The following is an 18,417-nucleotide window of genomic DNA, read 5'->3' as shown; positions in this document are numbered from 1 at the left end:
AATTATAAAATTAAATTAAGTAAAAATTATAAAAAGGATTTAAATCTAAAAAATTTATAAATTTGAACAATTCAAAGTAGTTGTACAAATTTTTTATGTTACGCAAATTTGTACAAATATTTGTACAAATATAGAGCTTAAAGTTTGATGTTTAAAATTGTTTATTCAAATTTAATATTGCTTTATTGAGCAAAGACATCTTTGAGAAAAATCCAATTATAGAGTTGAGATTATTTTTTAAGAGTGAAAGTTAAGATTATGTTTTAAAACAATCTAAACAGAATTGTTGTACAACTTTCTTCATTAACTTATAACTATTCAAAGATTGACAATTCATAAGCATAACATTGAAAATTTATACACAAATACACGAAGATGAATGCTTCTTTTTAATTATTTTTTTAAAGAATGAATTGTGTTAAGAATAATGTCATTCTATTGCTATGTTTTATGTTTTCTGTTACTCTAAATCCGTTTTTGTTTTTCTCTCTAGTTATGCTGTTAGATATAGAGAAAGAAAACCGCGTGCAAGTATGTAAAAGTATTTTATAAGTTTGATTCAAATATACTTATTTTGCTCAAGCACTACACGTACACTTTGTTTAACTGCATCATAAAGGAATAATCATCATATATATTTAAGAGGTTATGGGCCCAGGATTGCAATAATTAAGTGAGACAATTGGCTTTAAAATAAGGTTATATTTTTCCTTTGTATTACTTCTGGCTCGTTTTAAAAATGGCAAAATAAGAATAACAGTTATAACATTGATCCATTAAGTGGCAATAATTATGAAATTACCTGGAAATTTCGAGTTAAAACAATATTGACAGAACTCAATGTAGAAGATATGATACTCGTTAAATACAGTGATGAAAATTATGATACATTGAAGCAGAAAGAAGAAGCCAAAAAGAAGGAAAATAAATGCAAATCTATACTTGTACAATGTATTGATGATACGCAAATAGATATTATTAGAGATAAAGAAACAGCATATGATATGTGGATAAGTTTACAAGAGGTATATGAAAAAAAGGGTTTGTCTGAAAAATATTTCTTAGAAGGAAATTAATGTCGATGAAAATGAGTGAAGAAGAAAAGTTAGAAAACTTTTTATTAAAATTTGACCGTGTTTTATGTCAGCTAAAATTGTCAGGTGCTGATATAAAAGAAGAGGATGCTTTTTACACTGATTTGCTTCTCGCATTACCAAAATCATATGAGACAGTGGTAACTGTCCTTGAAAACGCGACAGTCGAGACGTTGGACTTAAATTATGTAAAGACAAAATTAAGAATAGAGTCTGAGAAGAGAAAGGAAAATGATGGAGATCAAAATAAATCAATAAAGGAAGCTACATTTATATCTAATATAAAAAAATGTCACAATTGTGGTGAGAGTGGACATATTAAGAAATACTGTAAAAAGACATTTCAAATTCAACCAAGTTATAATAATACTCAAGAAAATACATTCCGGGGAACTAGAGGTAAGAGAGAGGTGTGAATTAAAGCAGTACGAACCGTGGGAATGCTACTAACAAAAGAGGTCATCGAGGTTGAAATAATCAATCACATCTTAGACGAATCAACTACAACCAACAAATGAGAAAAGGAGATTATGTCGAAACGGATAAGACTCGCGAAGATAGTATATGTTTTATAAGTAGCTTTATAAGTAAAAATTTTCTTGGATTAGAAATAGAGTATGATAAAGTAAACGGTATATTGAAAATTAACCAAAAACGATATTTGCTAGGAATTTTAAGAAAATTTGATTTTGAAAACTGCAAACAGTGTGTAACACTTATTGAATCTAAATTAGGTTTAACTGGATTTGAAAGTGATAAAACTACAGATAAACCAGTAAAAAAATTAATAGGCTGCTTAATGTATTTAATGTTACCCATACAGCACAGAACATTGCAATTACATTGCAGCAATGTTACAATCTTGCAAATTGCAATGTAATATTGTTGAGACATTATTGCAACCTGTAATTGTAATATTTCATGAGAATGTGACAGCAACATTCCAATAACATTGCAATAGCAATATTCGGTAATCGCTAGTTTGTTCGTTTACCGCTATGCGACGCGCGTTGCAAAATCTATCTCGTATTTAAGTTTTAGTCATGATAATTATATGAAACTTGCAAAGAGTGGCTAGTAAGATTAAAGACATAGTAATTATTTTTATCAGTTTAATTTTTCTGATACGACCTCAACACTGGGAATTCAGATATTGAACTAATTGTTCAAAAATCGGACAGATAAATGTCCGAATAAATAAAAATATATGCAACATTATTCTAAGATTGCAATAACAATGCATTATTGCAAATTCATTACATTGCAATATTACTGTAATATTTTGTTACAATCTTCCTAAAAGCGGACATTTTAACGTTGCTGCAATCCCACAGCAATGATGCAACAACATTTTGCAGTGAATTTGCAATATTGCAACATTGCGATAAAAGATTGATGCAATGTGTATGCAATCTTTGTGTGCTGTATGGGTAGGTTCACGTCCAGATTTAAGTTTTGCCGTAAACTACTTTAATAGATATCAAGATAAATATCCGGATGCCGTGTGGCAACATCTCAAAAGAATTGTTGTAATAATATTTAGTTATCATTTCAGCAATTATATCTTATCTGTTGTTTATTCAGTCAATGGTATAGATGGCTCTGTTGAGTCTTTCCTTTTGTTCATTTGTTTGTTCTGATATATTTTATAGTTTTTAGTATAATATCTTTAAGTTTCGACAATGCATCGTATGCATTAATTAAACAGTGGGAGTTTTATTCTTTCCTTTCCTTGTATACCAGAGTATTGCACATAAAATAAAAGACTTTAATTTCTTTGTTTAATAATCACAAGAGGAGTTGTGTTTATTTGCGACTTTCCGCACGCAGTGGAAAACAAATCTAATTGCTGTTTGCAATAAGAATATTAAGATATCTCAAAGGGACAAAGGATCTAAGTTTAGCTTATATTAGAGAAGAAGAGAAGCATCCACTAGTGTGTTATATAGATGCAGATTAGGGAGGAAATGTACATGATTGAAAATCAGTGTCTGGATACTTAATTAAAGTGTTTGGTAGTATAGTATCTTGGACCGCTAAGAAACAAAATTGTATTGCATTATTAACGACTGAAGCTAAACTTATAGCGTTATGTAATTCAGTTGTGGATGGACTTTAGTTTAAAAAGTTGTTATTAGATTTTAGTATAAAGACTGATAATATTATAATATTTGAGGACAATCAAGCATGTATCTTCTTAGTTAAGAATTCGGAAAATAATCGAAGAGTTAAACATATACAGGGTGATTCAAAATAACCGTATGTCCTTAAAGAGACATATTCCTGAGCGTATTCTGAGACAACTTTTCCTTTGGCAAAAGTTTGTGCGGAGCTTAATTTTTAAATTATAAAAGAAAATAGTTAGCGTATCGTGAGTTGAGTACAAGAAACAAGCAGGGGCGCCGCAACTCACCGTTACACACGGGTGTTTACGTGAGGCGCCTGCTACAATCAGCTGACACTCACGATACACAATTATTCAGATAGAAAAACACGTGTTTCTTTTTTCGAGTAATTTTCACGCATCAAGTGATTAGTAGTGATCATTAAATAAATTCCTCGTTTTATCGATGAAGTGAGTGAACAAAGTATGTGAATGTGTTGTGTTTTAAAACGTGAGACGTGAACCATAAGAAAGTGGAAAAACTTTTACTCGATATGGATCTGTCTCATCGCGGGAGAAAGAGAGAGAGAAAGAGAGATGCGTATACGTATTTGTGTATCGTGAGTGTCAGCTAATTGTAGCAGGCGCCTCACGTAAACACTCACGTGTAACGGTGAGTTGCGACGCCCCTGCTTGTTTCTTGTACTCGACTCACGATACGCTAATTATTTTCTTTTATAACTTGAAAATTAAGCTCTGCACAAACTTTTGCCAAAGGAAAAGTTGTCTCAGAATACGCTCAGGAATATGCCCCTTTAAGGACATACGGTTATTTTGAATCACCCTGTAGATCTGAAATATAAGTTTGTTTGTGAAAATTTTAAAAATAGAACTATTCAATTGGAGTATATTAATGGTAAAGATCAACAAATAGATATTAACTAAAAGCTTAACAAGTGTTTTATTTTGTAAGAATCGTAAATGTTTAAGTTTAGATAGTTAGAGAAGGCATAGTATGAAGCACTATAAATTATCAGTAGATTAGAAATCATTATTTTAAGTTGAACAATGCTATTTTAAGTAAGTTGTGTTATTTTGTGAAATGTTACTTTAAATCTTAAGTTGATTTTAGAGAATGACATTAAGAGAGGGTGTAAAGAATAATGTTATTCCATTGCTATGTTTTACGTTTTCTATGACTCTAGATCCGTTCTTGTTTTTCTTTCTAGTTATGTTAGATATAGAGAAAGAAAACTGCGTGCAAGTATGTAAAAGTATTTTATAAGTTTGATTCGAATATACTTATTTTGCTCAAGCACTACACGTACAGTTTGTTCAACTGCATCATAAAGGAATAATCCTCATATATATTTAAGAACTTTAATGCTACTTAAATTTATATAACGGCCACAATTTTTCAATTAAAAAACTTTTTATTTACTAGGGGCATACTAAATAATTTTATATAAAAAAATTAAATAAGGCATCTTTTTTTCATGCATATGTATTTTAAGTATAACAATTATTATCACATGTATCCGCACTCAGTCTCCAATTACACTAATAATTATACTATTAATTATATTAAATTATTATATGCAACTCTATAAATGTGTTACTTCCATATCCAAAATTATGTATCGCAAACTGAACAACATGCAAGCATTGATAGTAATAAGTGAGTAATACAAAAATTTTTACATAAGCGTAATATTAAAATAATAAAATGGCACAATTTCATAGATATTTGTAATACTTTAGAGAATTAATACATTATTTATACATTTGTTTACATGATACTCTGAATGTGTTCAAGTTTTAGTTTTATATAGTGTCATTACTGCAATTTATACTTTTAATCAAAAATAATTATAAATTTAGAATAAAATAAATTTTTAATTCGTTCAAACATTTTAACTTTACAATTATATTTTGACTCTACAATTATATTTCGACTTATTGATTAAAAGATATGTCGATATAATATTTAGTTTTTACAGATTTTCGATAGCTGCAAACATTGAAGAAATCTTGTATGATTATTGAATTCAACTCACAGGCGTTAGTTTCTGATTGTTTGGAACATGCTCCTAACATCATGCTAGAATTTAAGGCGTCTAATCGTGACGTTGATGTTCCCAACAAGTGGTGCCATCGCGAGCATCGATTCCAAATTAATTCTGTGAGCGATATCTCATTTCTAGGAAGTGGGAAGCGATTTCTCAGATCGCTCTGAGACTTCAACGTTAACGGTTGAATGCTTCTCGTACAAATTATTTATATAGAGTATGATCTGTACGTTCTCACACAGTTAATTTGTTATAATAAAATAATACTACATTAAACAAAGTAAACTAACTAATATAAATTATTACACGGTACAACAATTTGCGGTTAACGACTTAACGTCAGCAATACTGGTAAAAGGAGGAAGGAATATTTTACCATAGACGAGCCTCTAAGAAATTCAACAGAATCTTTATTCTACTCCAAAACATTTTGGTCCTTCGAGCCGGATATCACCGGATAAAAATTGGAGAGAAAAGGTATTCAAACTTTCAATTAATTCACAAGAGACTTCGTCGTGAGCCTCAAAACCGTTGCGACTAGCTACATCGTTGACCGCTGGCTTGGACAAGAAACATAACATTACGATTTGTTTTCTTTCATTGCCTCACTTAAAATTCTAACGTTGACCGTTGTAATAATATATTAAAGGAAAATTAAATCCTTGCCTCTACCGATAAAATTCAATACCATTAATAATGGATCGATTGATTGCCGAACAAGAAGACGTGATCAATTCAATTAGACGCGCGGTCATTAATTTCAAGAAAATTGGGCAAAAGAATTACACACCGGCTTCAACACGAAATCGCTTGGCAATTTTGCAAGAACAATGGTCGCGGTGTCAACAGCTTCACGCAGAAATTAAAATCACGGCATCTACACAGGACCGCGCCACTTTGTCATACTTTTTGGATGAAAGCTTCTCGGTCGCGGAACAAGAGTACTACGAGGCCTCGGATCTCTTCAGCGAAGTCTTGGAAAAACTAGTAAAACCTGTGGCCATCTCTACTCTGCTGCTATTAATAATTCCGGGCAAAGCGAGTGTAATACCCTTTCGATACCTCTCCCACGAATAGAATTGCCCAAATTTTCCGGAGTATACACCGAATGGTCAAACTTTCGCGATCTATTCGAGTCTCTGGTCGCGAGTAATGAAAGCTTATCTAATGTACAACGCTTACATTATTTAAAATCGAGTCTCACTGGACAGGCACAATTAGTTATAAAAAATATCACAATTACTGATGCAAATTACGAGGTCGCGTGGACAGCATTGAAAAGACGGTATGAAAATTTGCGTGCAATTGTCGCATTCTACGTCAATATCATTCTTGATGTCGCACCAATGAAATCCGATTCAGTAACAGAACTTAGACGCGTTCATGATACGATTAATGATTCATTCGCGGTATTATGTAACATGGAGCGATCGACTATCAATGACTTTATGGTAACCATAACGGCACGTAAGCTTGATTTACGTACACGAAGAGATTGGGAGATTAATTTAGGTAGTACATTTGAACCTCCAACATTTGCTAACTTAAGCGACTTCTTAATTTCGAGAATCGTTGCCTTAGATGCTGCCAATGATATGCAAGACATATCACTAAACAAGCAAAGCCGTTCTGGTACCACAAAGGCACTAACCTCGGCTGTAACTACTGCTAAATGCCCATCATGTCACGAGTCTCACGCCTTGTACCAGTGCACTAATTTCAAATCGTTATCCACAGATAAACGAAAGACGCTTGCTAAACAATATCAAGTATGCTTTAATTGTTTACATAAAGGACATTTCCCTGCTAAGTGTCCATCGCACAATCGCTGTAAACGTTGCCAACAAAAACATCACACGCTGTTACATGATGACGCAGGTTACAATACCAACAAAGTAGATGAGTCGACAAATAAAGCCAATAACTCTACAGCTGAGAGTTCGGTGAGTGAATCCATTTCTAAATCTAGTGTGTCTCTCAAGGTATCGGTTGATCAAACGGTCAGTCTACGGAAAAGGTCAGTCCTAATGGCTACTGCACGAATCTTAGTCTGTACGGATGCCGGTCGCAAATTATGCTTAAGAGCCTTAATAGACACCGGCTCGTTCGAAGCAACGTTTATTACGGAGAGAGCTGCTCAGGCATTAAAAGTCAAACGACAAAAAACTCATATTCAAGTATCTGGTTTAGATGGACAGCCTAGCGGTGTAGTCCAATACAATACAAAATTAACCTTGAAATCATGCAGTAGTCAGGAAGGAAGTGTCGTCGTCACTGCTCTTATCCTACCCAATCTAACCTCGTACCATCCAACTAATTTTGTTAATAAAAACGATTATGCTCACTTGCAAGATTTGCATTTAGCGGATTCAAATCCATCTAGTCGCGAACGTATCGACGTATTAATCGGTGCTGATATTTACGGCTTGATTCTATTGAACGGATTACGCAAGGGAACAAAGGACGCGCCTGTCGCTCAACGCACCATTTTTGGATGGATCCTATTCGGCTCATGTATCAAAGATGATAATATGAATTACAAAGTAACTACCAGTTTACAATGTAGCATCACCCCTTCTGTAGATAGTTTGCTACGAAGCTTTTGGGAAGTTGAAGAGTTAGTACTCCCCTCAGCTTTATCAAGTGACGATAAGATATGTGAACAGCACTTTGTTTCCACATATACACGCTTAGCCAGTGGACGTTATGTTGTTCGTCTACCTTTTAAGCCATCTTGTAAAAAGGATCTTGGTGAATCATACTACTTAGCGTCCAAATCATTGGACCGCTTGGAGCATCGCTTATCGCGTAATGTCAAATTATCCGAAGCATATCAAAAATTTCTACACGAGTATGAATCGCTCGGTCATATGGCTCCGCTAACCCTATCAGAGATAGCAATGAAGCCAAATTACTATTTGCCTCATCATTCTGTTGTAAAGGAGAGCTCTACATCTCCTGTACGCGTTGTCTTCAACGCTTCAAGCGCAAGCTCCAATGGCGTATCATTAAACGACTGTCTCTTGACAGGCCCTAAGCTTCAAACGGACTTACCGTCCATTATCTTACGGTGGAGAATGCATCGGTTGGTCTTGGTTGCCGATATAGCAAAAATGTACAGACAAATCATGATCCATCCAGATGACACTAACTATCAGCGTATTATATGGCGACCTAATCCTGATCAACCAGTTGAGCACTATCGATTATTGACCATCACCTACGGCATGGCCTCAGCTCCATTTCTCGCTATGCGAGTATTACAGCAGCTATGCGCAGACGAAGGAGCACAATATCCGTTAGCTACTCCCATCTTGCACGATTCCACATACGTAGACGACATTCTACTCGGTGGCGACGATGTATCCACTATTCAAGAAACACGCAAACAGTTAAACTCATTGCTGCAAAGTGGAGGTTTTCACCTACGAAAATGGACCTCAAACTATGAGGAACTATTACGAGACATACCCACGGTTGATCGACTGGACTTAAATAACGTTACATTTTCAGAAAGTTTCATTACCAAAGTTTTAGGCGTTGCATGGAATCCTACATCCGACAGCTTTAATTTCAACAATTCATTGCCAACTTCACCTGGAAGCACTAAGCGTTGCGTATTGTCTACTATTGCACGCTTTTTCGATCCACTCGGCTGGATTACCCCGATTGTGATATCTGCAAAAATCTTTATGCAAGAATTGTGGATCCGACGAGTAGATTCGAATAGCACACTTCCAGGCGATTTACGAGACTGGTGGAACTCCTATTATCACAGTCTTTTTGAGCTCAGACACATCACTATTCCACGCTGGACAAGGCAGTCAAGTTCAGACTTAGGAGTCGAATTGCACGGATTCGCTGACGCATCCACCAGAGCTTACGCAGCGGTCGTATATATTCGCATTTTATCTTCGCTTGATTATTTTCACACTACACTAATAATAAGTAAATCAAAGGTAGCTCCTATAAAGACTATAAGTATTCCGAGATTAGAATTATGTGCCGCCGTGCTATTAACACGAATCATTGCCTTTGTGCAACGTATTTTAAAAAGTCCAGAGACACCGGTATACTGTTGGTCGGACTCCATGATTACACTCGCATGGATTAAGCAACATCCTTCAAGCTGGAAAACGTTTATCGCTAACCGAGTTTCTGAAATCCAAACAAGCCTACCACAAGCAAAATGGAGGTACATTAACTCCGCTAATAATCCAGCAGACTGTGCATCAAGAGGTATATCTGTAGCTCAGTTAAAAGAGCATTCTCTTTAGTGGGCAGGACCGTCCTGGCTCCGTTCACATACAACATCGTGGCCTGAACAGCCAACCTGCTTAATAGCAGATACAAGCAAATGCAACAAAAAACAACCACAACACTTATAGCTCAACCAAAGCAAATAGAATGGGAATTAATCCATAACATATCTTCATGGCCGAAACTACTCAGAGTCACAGCGTACTCTCTCTCTCTGCATAATCTTTGCAAATAAATCACGTATTAAAGGAAATAACTGTAGAAAAAATGAGTTACCAATCTCATTAGCTGTTGTCATAGATCAAGCTCATAACTTTTGGATATCACACATTTAAGGGCGATACTTTGATCCAGAAATACGAGCTATTAAACACAATAATTGTCTATCCAAAAGCAGTAAATTAAAAAATTTGAATCCATTTATCGACAATAAAGGTATCTTACGGGTAGGCGGTCGATTAAATCACGCATCCTTAACATACGATGAAAAACACCCAATAATACTACCACGTCATCGATTGTCAGAACTTATTGTGGATCAAATTCATAAACAAACTCTGCATGGAGGACCGCAACTAACCTTACGTGTTCTCAGACAAAAGTTTTGGATATTAAATGCACGCAACCTAGTCAAGGGTCACATACATCGATGCATTCCATGCACACGTCAACGCGCGGTAGTTACTTCGCAAATAATGAGCGATTTGCCAAGCAATCGAGTCAATCCGAGTAGATCATTTCAACATTCTGGGGTCGACTACGCAGGACCAATTCAAATATTAACAAAAGTCGGGCGAGGTCAGAAACCATTCAAAGCATACATCGCGGTATTTATATGTTTAGCAACGCGAGCCATACACTTAGAACTGGTTCATAATTACTCCTCGGAAGGCTTCATAGCAGCCTTCCGCCGCTTTACAGCACGCCGCGGTATCCCCTCAACACTATTGAGTGATAACGGAACAAACTTTTATGGCGCTGAGCGCGAACTATCTCACACATTTAAAAGTCTATCTCGCAACCCTGACCTAATTGCATATTTCGCCAACGATCGAATCGAATGGAAATTTATACCACCTTCCGCTCCTCACTTTGGAGGAATATGGGAAGCTGGTGTCAAATCAGTAAAACATCATTTAAGAAGAGTCGTTGGGACACATACGCTCTCAATTGAAGAATTTGTCACATTATTAACGCAAATCGAGGCATGCTTAAATTCACGTCCTATCGCACCACTTTCTGATGATCCTAGTGACCTTACGTCCTTAACTCCTGGACATTTTCTAGTCGGCGGACCGTTGGTAACCATACCGGAGGAATCGCTACTAGATCTGAAGGAAACGCGATTAAATCGGTGGCAACGTGTACAGCGCATGTACGAACAATTTTGGCGCATCTGGTCCAAGGACTATTTACACTCACTGCAACAACGCCATAAATGGCAATACACTCAGGTTAATTTAAAGCCTAATGAAATTGTATTAGTACGTAATGATTTATTGCCACCCTCAAAATGGGAACTCGGAAGAGTAATGTCCACGTACCCAGATGACAGCGGACAAGTACGCGTTGTCAAAGTTAAAACTGTAAACGGAATTTACAAGCGTCCGATAATAAAGCTGTGCCGTCTCCCAGTGGATACAATTTCACTTGAAAAAAAAAACAAATTGACACTACCACGGCGGGCGGTAATCATTCCCATGATTGATTGTATAACATTTATTCGACGCCATTTAGTTAACATGCTATTAAGTTACCATAATTATTGTTAGATATATTTCCATTGTTTTTATTCTCTTTATCAAGTTAGTAATCTTTTTCATATTTCTTTTCATTTCTTGTGCCTGCATATAGCACTCGTCATTCATCTCATTAATTAATTGCGTCATATTACAAGCACTTACTATTTCCTTTAGTATTAAGCTTACAGTCAACAATCGTCGTACATTCATGTACGAGGCGAGCGGTATGTTTGGAACATGCTCCTAACATCATGCTAGAATTTAAAGCGTCTAATCGTGACGTTGATGTTCCCAACAAGTGGTGCCATCGCGAGCATCGATTCCAAATTAATTCTGCGAGCGATATCTCACTTCTAGGAAGTGGGAAGCGATTTCTCAGATCGCTCTGAGACTTCAACGGAAACGGTTGAATGCTTCTCGTACAAATTATTTATATAGAGTATGATCTGTACGTTCTCACACAGTTAATTTGTTATAATAAAATAATACTACATTCAACAAAGTTAACTAACTAATATAAATTATTACACGGTACAACAATTTGCGGTTAACGACTTAACGTCAGCAATACTGGTAAAAGGAGGAAGGAATATTTTACCATAGACGAGCCTCTAAGAAATTCAACAGAATCTTTATTCTACTCCAAAACACTGATTATGTTATTAAAAAAAGGAATAAAAAATTATTAATAGAATAGTCAAGTGATATAATTAGCATTTGTCTTAAATATTTTTCAATTGTATAATACTATTGTTGAAGAACGCGTCAATAATAGTACCTCACAGGTGATGTGGAAATCTATTGTCCCATATTTATTATCTTGTTGCATTTGTGATATGGACATTTCTGAGGTTGAGTATCGCGCATCTTTTGTTAGTTACGCGCGTTGTTAACGCGTTTGGCGACTCGCTACTAGCATGCGAGCGGCAAGGAGGGAACAGTATGCGTCAATCAGAAATTCGAGCCAAAAGTTGCAACTAATTACCATCTCTGCTATAAATAATACTGCTATTAATAAAAAATTAATTAAAAATTCACAACTTTTACAGTGTATTGTATATTTTTTACTTTTCATGTTAGAATTTAATACGATTGCAACTCAATAATATTGTTAAAGTTTTAGATGGGTGAACAACAGAAAACACGACTATACACGTTGCGTGGTACAACTAGACTAACTTATTATTTGCTTCTTACAAAAAGAAAAAGTATCCGCGAGAGGGATAACAATACGAGACGCCTAACGGCTTAAAAACAAAACAATAATACAAGGAGCGCTGTAGGACAGAGATATCCTATTCATATAAAAGAAAGCAAAGTAGCGCGAATTATAAAAATAAAAAACACAAAATGTGAGAGCTTTAAATTAGTTTTAACAAATATGATTCTTAACTTTTCGACCTCCTTTTAAGCAATTTTCTGGAATAAAATATTATAATGACTATCTTTTTTACTTCACATTGAAAAACCATTGAATATCTTTTTCTTACAAAGCAAAAATGTCTTCGCTTATTTTTATTTTTGGTCTCAAAAAAATGTTTGATAGCAATATTACGCACGATTGTGAGGAATGCACTACAATTAAAAAACCAATTCTTGATAAAACCTTAACATAAAATATTTTTGGACAAAATAATTTTCTCTCCTTGATACAGCATTATCAAATATTATTTTGTACTAACTTTGATATGATAAGAAATACATAAGAAATACAATAATGAAACACGGATCGCGCTACTAAACTCGTTAAATTGTGTTTCGCGACAAAGTTGTGTAGAGCGATATAGCTCTGCGTCCTATTTAGCCTTAGCCCAAGGTTAATGCAATATTATTGACTGTACTTAAATATTTAATTTTATTTTGCATATCAAGAGACACGGTAGTGTCTCGCGCCAAGTTCACGCGCAGCGCGCAACGCAAGCGCAAAACCGACCGTGTCTCTTTACGCGAGCCCGAAAGTTGAGACGAGCCGAGATTATCGGGTCTCAATAATGGCTGGGCCGATTGAGTTGATAATAGGCTCAATCGATAGCGCATACCCAAATTACATAAGAAAAGTATGCTTGTTTTTACTGTAGGTGCTGTAGAAAAAAAGTTATAATAATCCAAAGTCGAAATGTTGACATATTTGTCATTTTTCTAGGATGTCCAGCTAAAATGTCTAGTTTCAGATTTCTGACGTTAGGTGCGCTGATGACGCTGAGAAGCCGCGCGGCGCGCGCTTACGATTTGACATTTTTACATATAACCAGATCAGAAAGTGTTATAAAAAAGTAATAATAATGAATTCGGTCTAACAAATTTCACTCGCACTACATTGCTCTGTTACGTTGGTGCACACTCAAGATTGCTTATTAATCCAGAGCAGTGTAGTGCAAGTGACCAAATTTGTTAGAAATTCGTATTAAGTGAAATATTTCTGGAAATGATAAATATTGTTAGAACTAATTTAGTATACATAGAACAGAAATATTAAACTTTGATATTTAATTTTATTTATTTTAGACAAATCATACATTAAAGTCTCGAATCATGTGCTTTTTTGACAGAATGTATGGTAAAATTAAAATTTATACAATTATACCAATTATCACTATACCTTATGTGACAATTGTTTAGAGACTTTAGTGTATAATTTGTCTAAAATAAATAAAATTAAATAGTTAAAAAAATACTTTAAACTATTTTGTATTATTTTTGTGTTAAAAAAATTGCTCGAAAAGATGTCTAACAATACGCAATCTATTTAATATTTAATATTTATTCTTATTCCTAATATTTTTGGCGCGCAGGGCCTAATCGTAAGGCGAGAAATTTTTAAGCATTAATTTGTCTCTATTTTATTCCAACTTTCTCCCCTCTTTTTCTCCTCCTTTCTCCCTATCACAACCCTCCCCGTCCCGCCCTTTGTCCTATCAGAACCCTCTCTCCCCCCCCCTTTTTTTACTTTACAACATTTGATTTGATATTGTTCTTCCTAATTTGCTATTGGTTTTTCCTCCCGACGCGTAACTCACAATAACGAGTATATAAATAACTTCGATAGAGCTAAAGAGCATTATTTCTATTCCACCGGCAATGGCAGACTTAAGAACACTTTTGGAACTCATCAAGTTGAAACTTAATGAACCAACAGTGGATTTTATCGCTCAATTACCGCTTGAAATTTCAAGTATGATACTAGACATGCTTGATGATCAATCACTTCTCTTTGCAAGTGGTGTTTCTCACAGCTGGAGAGAGATATGTAAATCGGAAACAAAATTAAATAGAAAATTATATGACTATTTATTAGGTAGACCAAATCGTCGAATCCCATTTCTTTCAACTTTACGATTATTATAGAATTAATAGTGAATATAATTATTTTTATAGATAGATAGAAATCAAAATGTATATATCAAAATAAAGTTAGATTTAACATTAAGCTAATTCAATTGTATCAGTTGCTTTGACTATGAAAATACGGACTGCTAGTTACTCCCACTTTTCCTATCTAACCCGTGTATAAGGATATGTATTATACAACATCATTCGATATTTTTCGAGATTTTGGCCGCACCCCGTGTGGCAATTGCGGGAAATTCAAAGTACGTAAGAAGAATGCAAGGATTAAATCCGTAAAACGGCAAGCTGGAGTCATTTATTTCCCCTTTTTTATATTTCCTCGATTCGCAGCCTTCCACAAAACAATATAACATCATTTTTATATATTTAAATTATTGTCAAAGATTCAAGTCGATATCATGCACTAAACACCACGCACCTTTGACACGCACACTATTGTATGGATTTGTTATTCCCGGCCCCGTTGCCACACGGTGTTGCCACAGATCTTGGCTACCAACGTGAAGTTGGCTCTAGCGGTCCATATTTTCATAATCAAAAAATAGAAAGAATGAGACAGAAGAATATCCCCTTTTTTGTCTTTTAGATTGGTTCTACAATTTGAGCCGCGCAAGGCGTCTCTAGATATATTATATATAAACTTTATGATGATGGCGATTACAGCGAGCAGCGCGACGTGCGGCGCGTTTGCTCGCCTGTGTTTGCCAGCCGGGCACGAAGAGCGCGAAAGCGGAGCGGCGAAAGCGCGTGATGCGTGATTTTGCCCTTGTTGTTTTTTTTTTTTTTTTTTTTTTTTTTGCTATCGTCGTCTTCTTCTTCTTTCAGATAAGTTGTCATCACGGTTATGTTGTCTGTCTCTTTACGCGAGTCCGAGAGTTGAAACGAGCTGAGATTATCGGATCTCAATAATGGCTGGGCCGATTGAGTTGATAATAGGCTCAATCGATAGCGCATACCCAAATTATATGAGAGAAAAAGTATGCTTATTTTTACTGTAGGTGCTGTAGAAAAAGTTATAATAGTCCAAAGTCGAAATGTTGAATAATATAGGATCCGCTAAAATGTCCAGCTAAAATGTCCAGTTTCCGATGTCTGACGTTAGGTGCGCTGATGACGCTGAGAAGCCGCGCGGCGCGCGCTTACGATTTGACATTTTTACATAAACTTTCAGATCAGAAAGTGTCAAAATAAAAAAGTAATAATAGTGAATTCGATTACTCGCACTACATTGCTCTGTTACTTTAGTGCACACTCAAGACTGCTTATTAATCCAGAGCAGTGTAGTGCGAGTGACCAAATTTGTTAGAAATTCGTATTAAATGAAATAAGTGATATGTTGGTGAATGTGAATGTCTTAGTAAGTATCTACTACACCTTTGAAAATTTTTTATTTTGCAAGTTATTATTCATACATGATTCGAGACTTTAGTGGATGATTTGTCTAAAATAAATAAAATTGAATAGCTCAAAGTTTAATATTTCTGTTCTGAGTATCCTAGATTAGTTTCAACAATATTTATAATTCTCAGACAATTTTATATTTTAAAAAATATAGCATAAGTCGCCTTCTGTAATTAACGCTATGGTTGACAACAAAATTATCCACATCACAATATGGGCAGAGAATTAAGTGTAAGAAAATGTTCATATCATATTTTAGGTATATTATTGAATTTTATTTATCCATAGAAAAAAGATTATAAACACAAACTAAACAACAAATCTTGTAAAACACAAAATGAAATTGACTGGAAATGATAAATATTGTTAGAACTAATTTAGTATACATAGAACAGAAATATTAAACCTTGATATTTAATTTTATTTATTTTAGACAAATCATACACTAAAGTCTCGAATCATGTGCTTTTTTGACAGAATGTATGATAAAATTAAAATTTATACAATCATACCAATTATTACTATGCTTTATGTGACAATTGTTTAGAGACTTTAGTGTATGATTTGTCTAAAATAAATAAAATTAAATAGCTTAAAGTTTAATATTTCTGTTTTATGTATACTAAATTAGTTCTAACAATATTTATCATTTCCAATCAATTTCATTTTGTGTATTACAAGATTTCTTGTCGAGTTTGTGTTTATTTTTCTATGGATAAATAAAATTTAATAATATCTAAAATTTGATCTGAACATTCTCTTACACTTAATTCTCTATCTACACTATGATGTGGATAATTGTTGTCAACCATAGCGTTAACTACAGAAGGCGACTTATGCTATATTTTTATAAATATAAAATTGACTAAAAATTATAAATATTGTTGAAACTAATTTAGGATACTCAGAACAGAAATATTAAACTTTGAGCTATTTAATTTTATTTATTTTAGATTAGACAAATCATACACTAAAGTCTCGAAACATGTACCTTTTTGACAGAATGTATGGTAAAATTTAAATTTATACAATCACACCATTTATCACTATGCCTTATGTGACAATTGTTTAGAGACTTTAGTGTATAATTTGTCTAAAATAAATAAAATTAAATAGTTTAAAGTTTAATATTTCTGTTCTATGTATACTAAATTAGTTAAAACAATATTTATAATTTTCAGTCAATTTTATTACAATTAAAATAAAACAATGTTTTACCTTTCAAAAAAATTGTATATATTAAATTTAAAAAAACTGTCCTATATACATATATTATTAAAAAAAAAGAAATAATATCTATCAAAAAATTATCTTTTTTAAAAAAAGGTAAAAAAAAGGCGCCAAGTACACGCTTTTGTCATAACTAATATTGTTTTACTTTTCAAAAAAATTGTCGTATATATTAAATCTTTCAAAAAAACCTGTCGTATATATTAAAATTTTCAAAAAAAGCTATCCTATATATTTCTTACAAAAAAATATGATATTAGAAAATGGCACCAAGTAGGACTAAAGAACTATAAAAAAACTTGTACACTATTTCTATAAAACTCTTCCATAAAAAAATATTTAAAAAATTTAAATAAAAAAAATATTTAAAAAATAAAAATATTTATTAAAAAACGCAAAAAAACTTGGCGTTGCTACACCTCAAAGTGATGAAATTAACATGTAGTTTACTGTAGCAGCTCCTACTTGGTGCCATTTTCTAATATCATATTTTTTTGTAAGAAATATATAGGATAGCTTTTTTTGAAAATTTTAATATATACGACAGGTTTTTTTGAAAGATTTAATATATACGACAATTTTTTTGAAAAGTAAAACAATATTAGTTATGACAAAAGCGTGTACTTGGCGTCTTTTTTTTACCTTTTTTTAAAAATATATATACAGGGTGAGGAAAAAGTACCGGGACACCTAAATAACTTCTGAACGGTTTGAGATATCGGATTGAAATTTACAAGGTTACAATGGTATCACACAATCTATCACATAACACCAAAAACGCCCATTTTGACACCCCCGGGTGGCGGGGGAGAGGGAGGGCGAGAAAATTTTAAATGGAATGTGGGGTCGAGTGAAGGTTCGTTTGAAAGAGCTTTTCGAGATGAGAACAACGCGATGTCGCCGAAGTCTCTACGATTTTTTTTCGCAGAGTTATGATCATTTAAACATTGAGATTTCGCAGTAGCGGAGGGCCCACGACGATAGCCTGTTGTCAAACAGTTGACGGTGCACATTTTGAACAATTGATATAAACCTTCCTATACAGCCTTAGTTAATTACATCCTCGGTCTTGCACACGCACACACACATACACACCCCCCCACACACACACGCGCACACACACACATACACACACAGCAGAGGTGGTTTGGAGTCGTTAATTACTGCGC

General features: G+C 34.2%; 1 protein-coding gene across 1 annotated transcript; it reads left to right on the top strand.

The window, feature by feature from the left end:
* The first annotated feature begins 5,963 nt into the window (after nt 1–5,963).
* Nucleotides 5,964–11,516, top strand: LOC137000734 (uncharacterized). The gene is made up of 4 exons (XM_067358086.1): nt 5,964–6,300; nt 6,345–9,506; nt 9,864–11,089; nt 11,382–11,516. Exons 1-4 carry the CDS (start codon nt 5,964–5,966, stop codon nt 11,514–11,516), a joined length of 4,860 nt encoding a protein of 1,619 aa, XP_067214187.1.
* Nucleotides 11,517–18,417: the final 6,901 nt, after the last annotated feature.

Source organism: Linepithema humile, chromosome 6 (genome assembly GCF_040581485.1).
Source record: "Linepithema humile isolate Giens D197 chromosome 6, Lhum_UNIL_v1.0, whole genome shotgun sequence".
Taxonomy (NCBI): domain Eukaryota; kingdom Metazoa; phylum Arthropoda; class Insecta; order Hymenoptera; family Formicidae; genus Linepithema; species Linepithema humile.
This window is presented reverse-complemented; position numbering and strand designations above follow the sequence as displayed.

Bases quoted from the DNA above. Each gene is read 5' to 3' on its own strand.
- LOC137000734 (XM_067358086.1), top strand. From the start codon at position 5,964: ATGGATCGATTGATTGCCGAACAAGAAGACGTGATCAATTCAATTAGA. The intron at 6,301-6,344 runs GCAAAGCGAGTG...TCCCACGAATAG, and splicing joins GCTGCTATTAATAATTCCGG to AATTGCCCAAATTTTCCGGA. The intron at 9,507-9,863 runs GTATATCTGTAG...CACACATTTAAG, and splicing joins AGCAGACTGTGCATCAAGAG to GGCGATACTTTGATCCAGAA.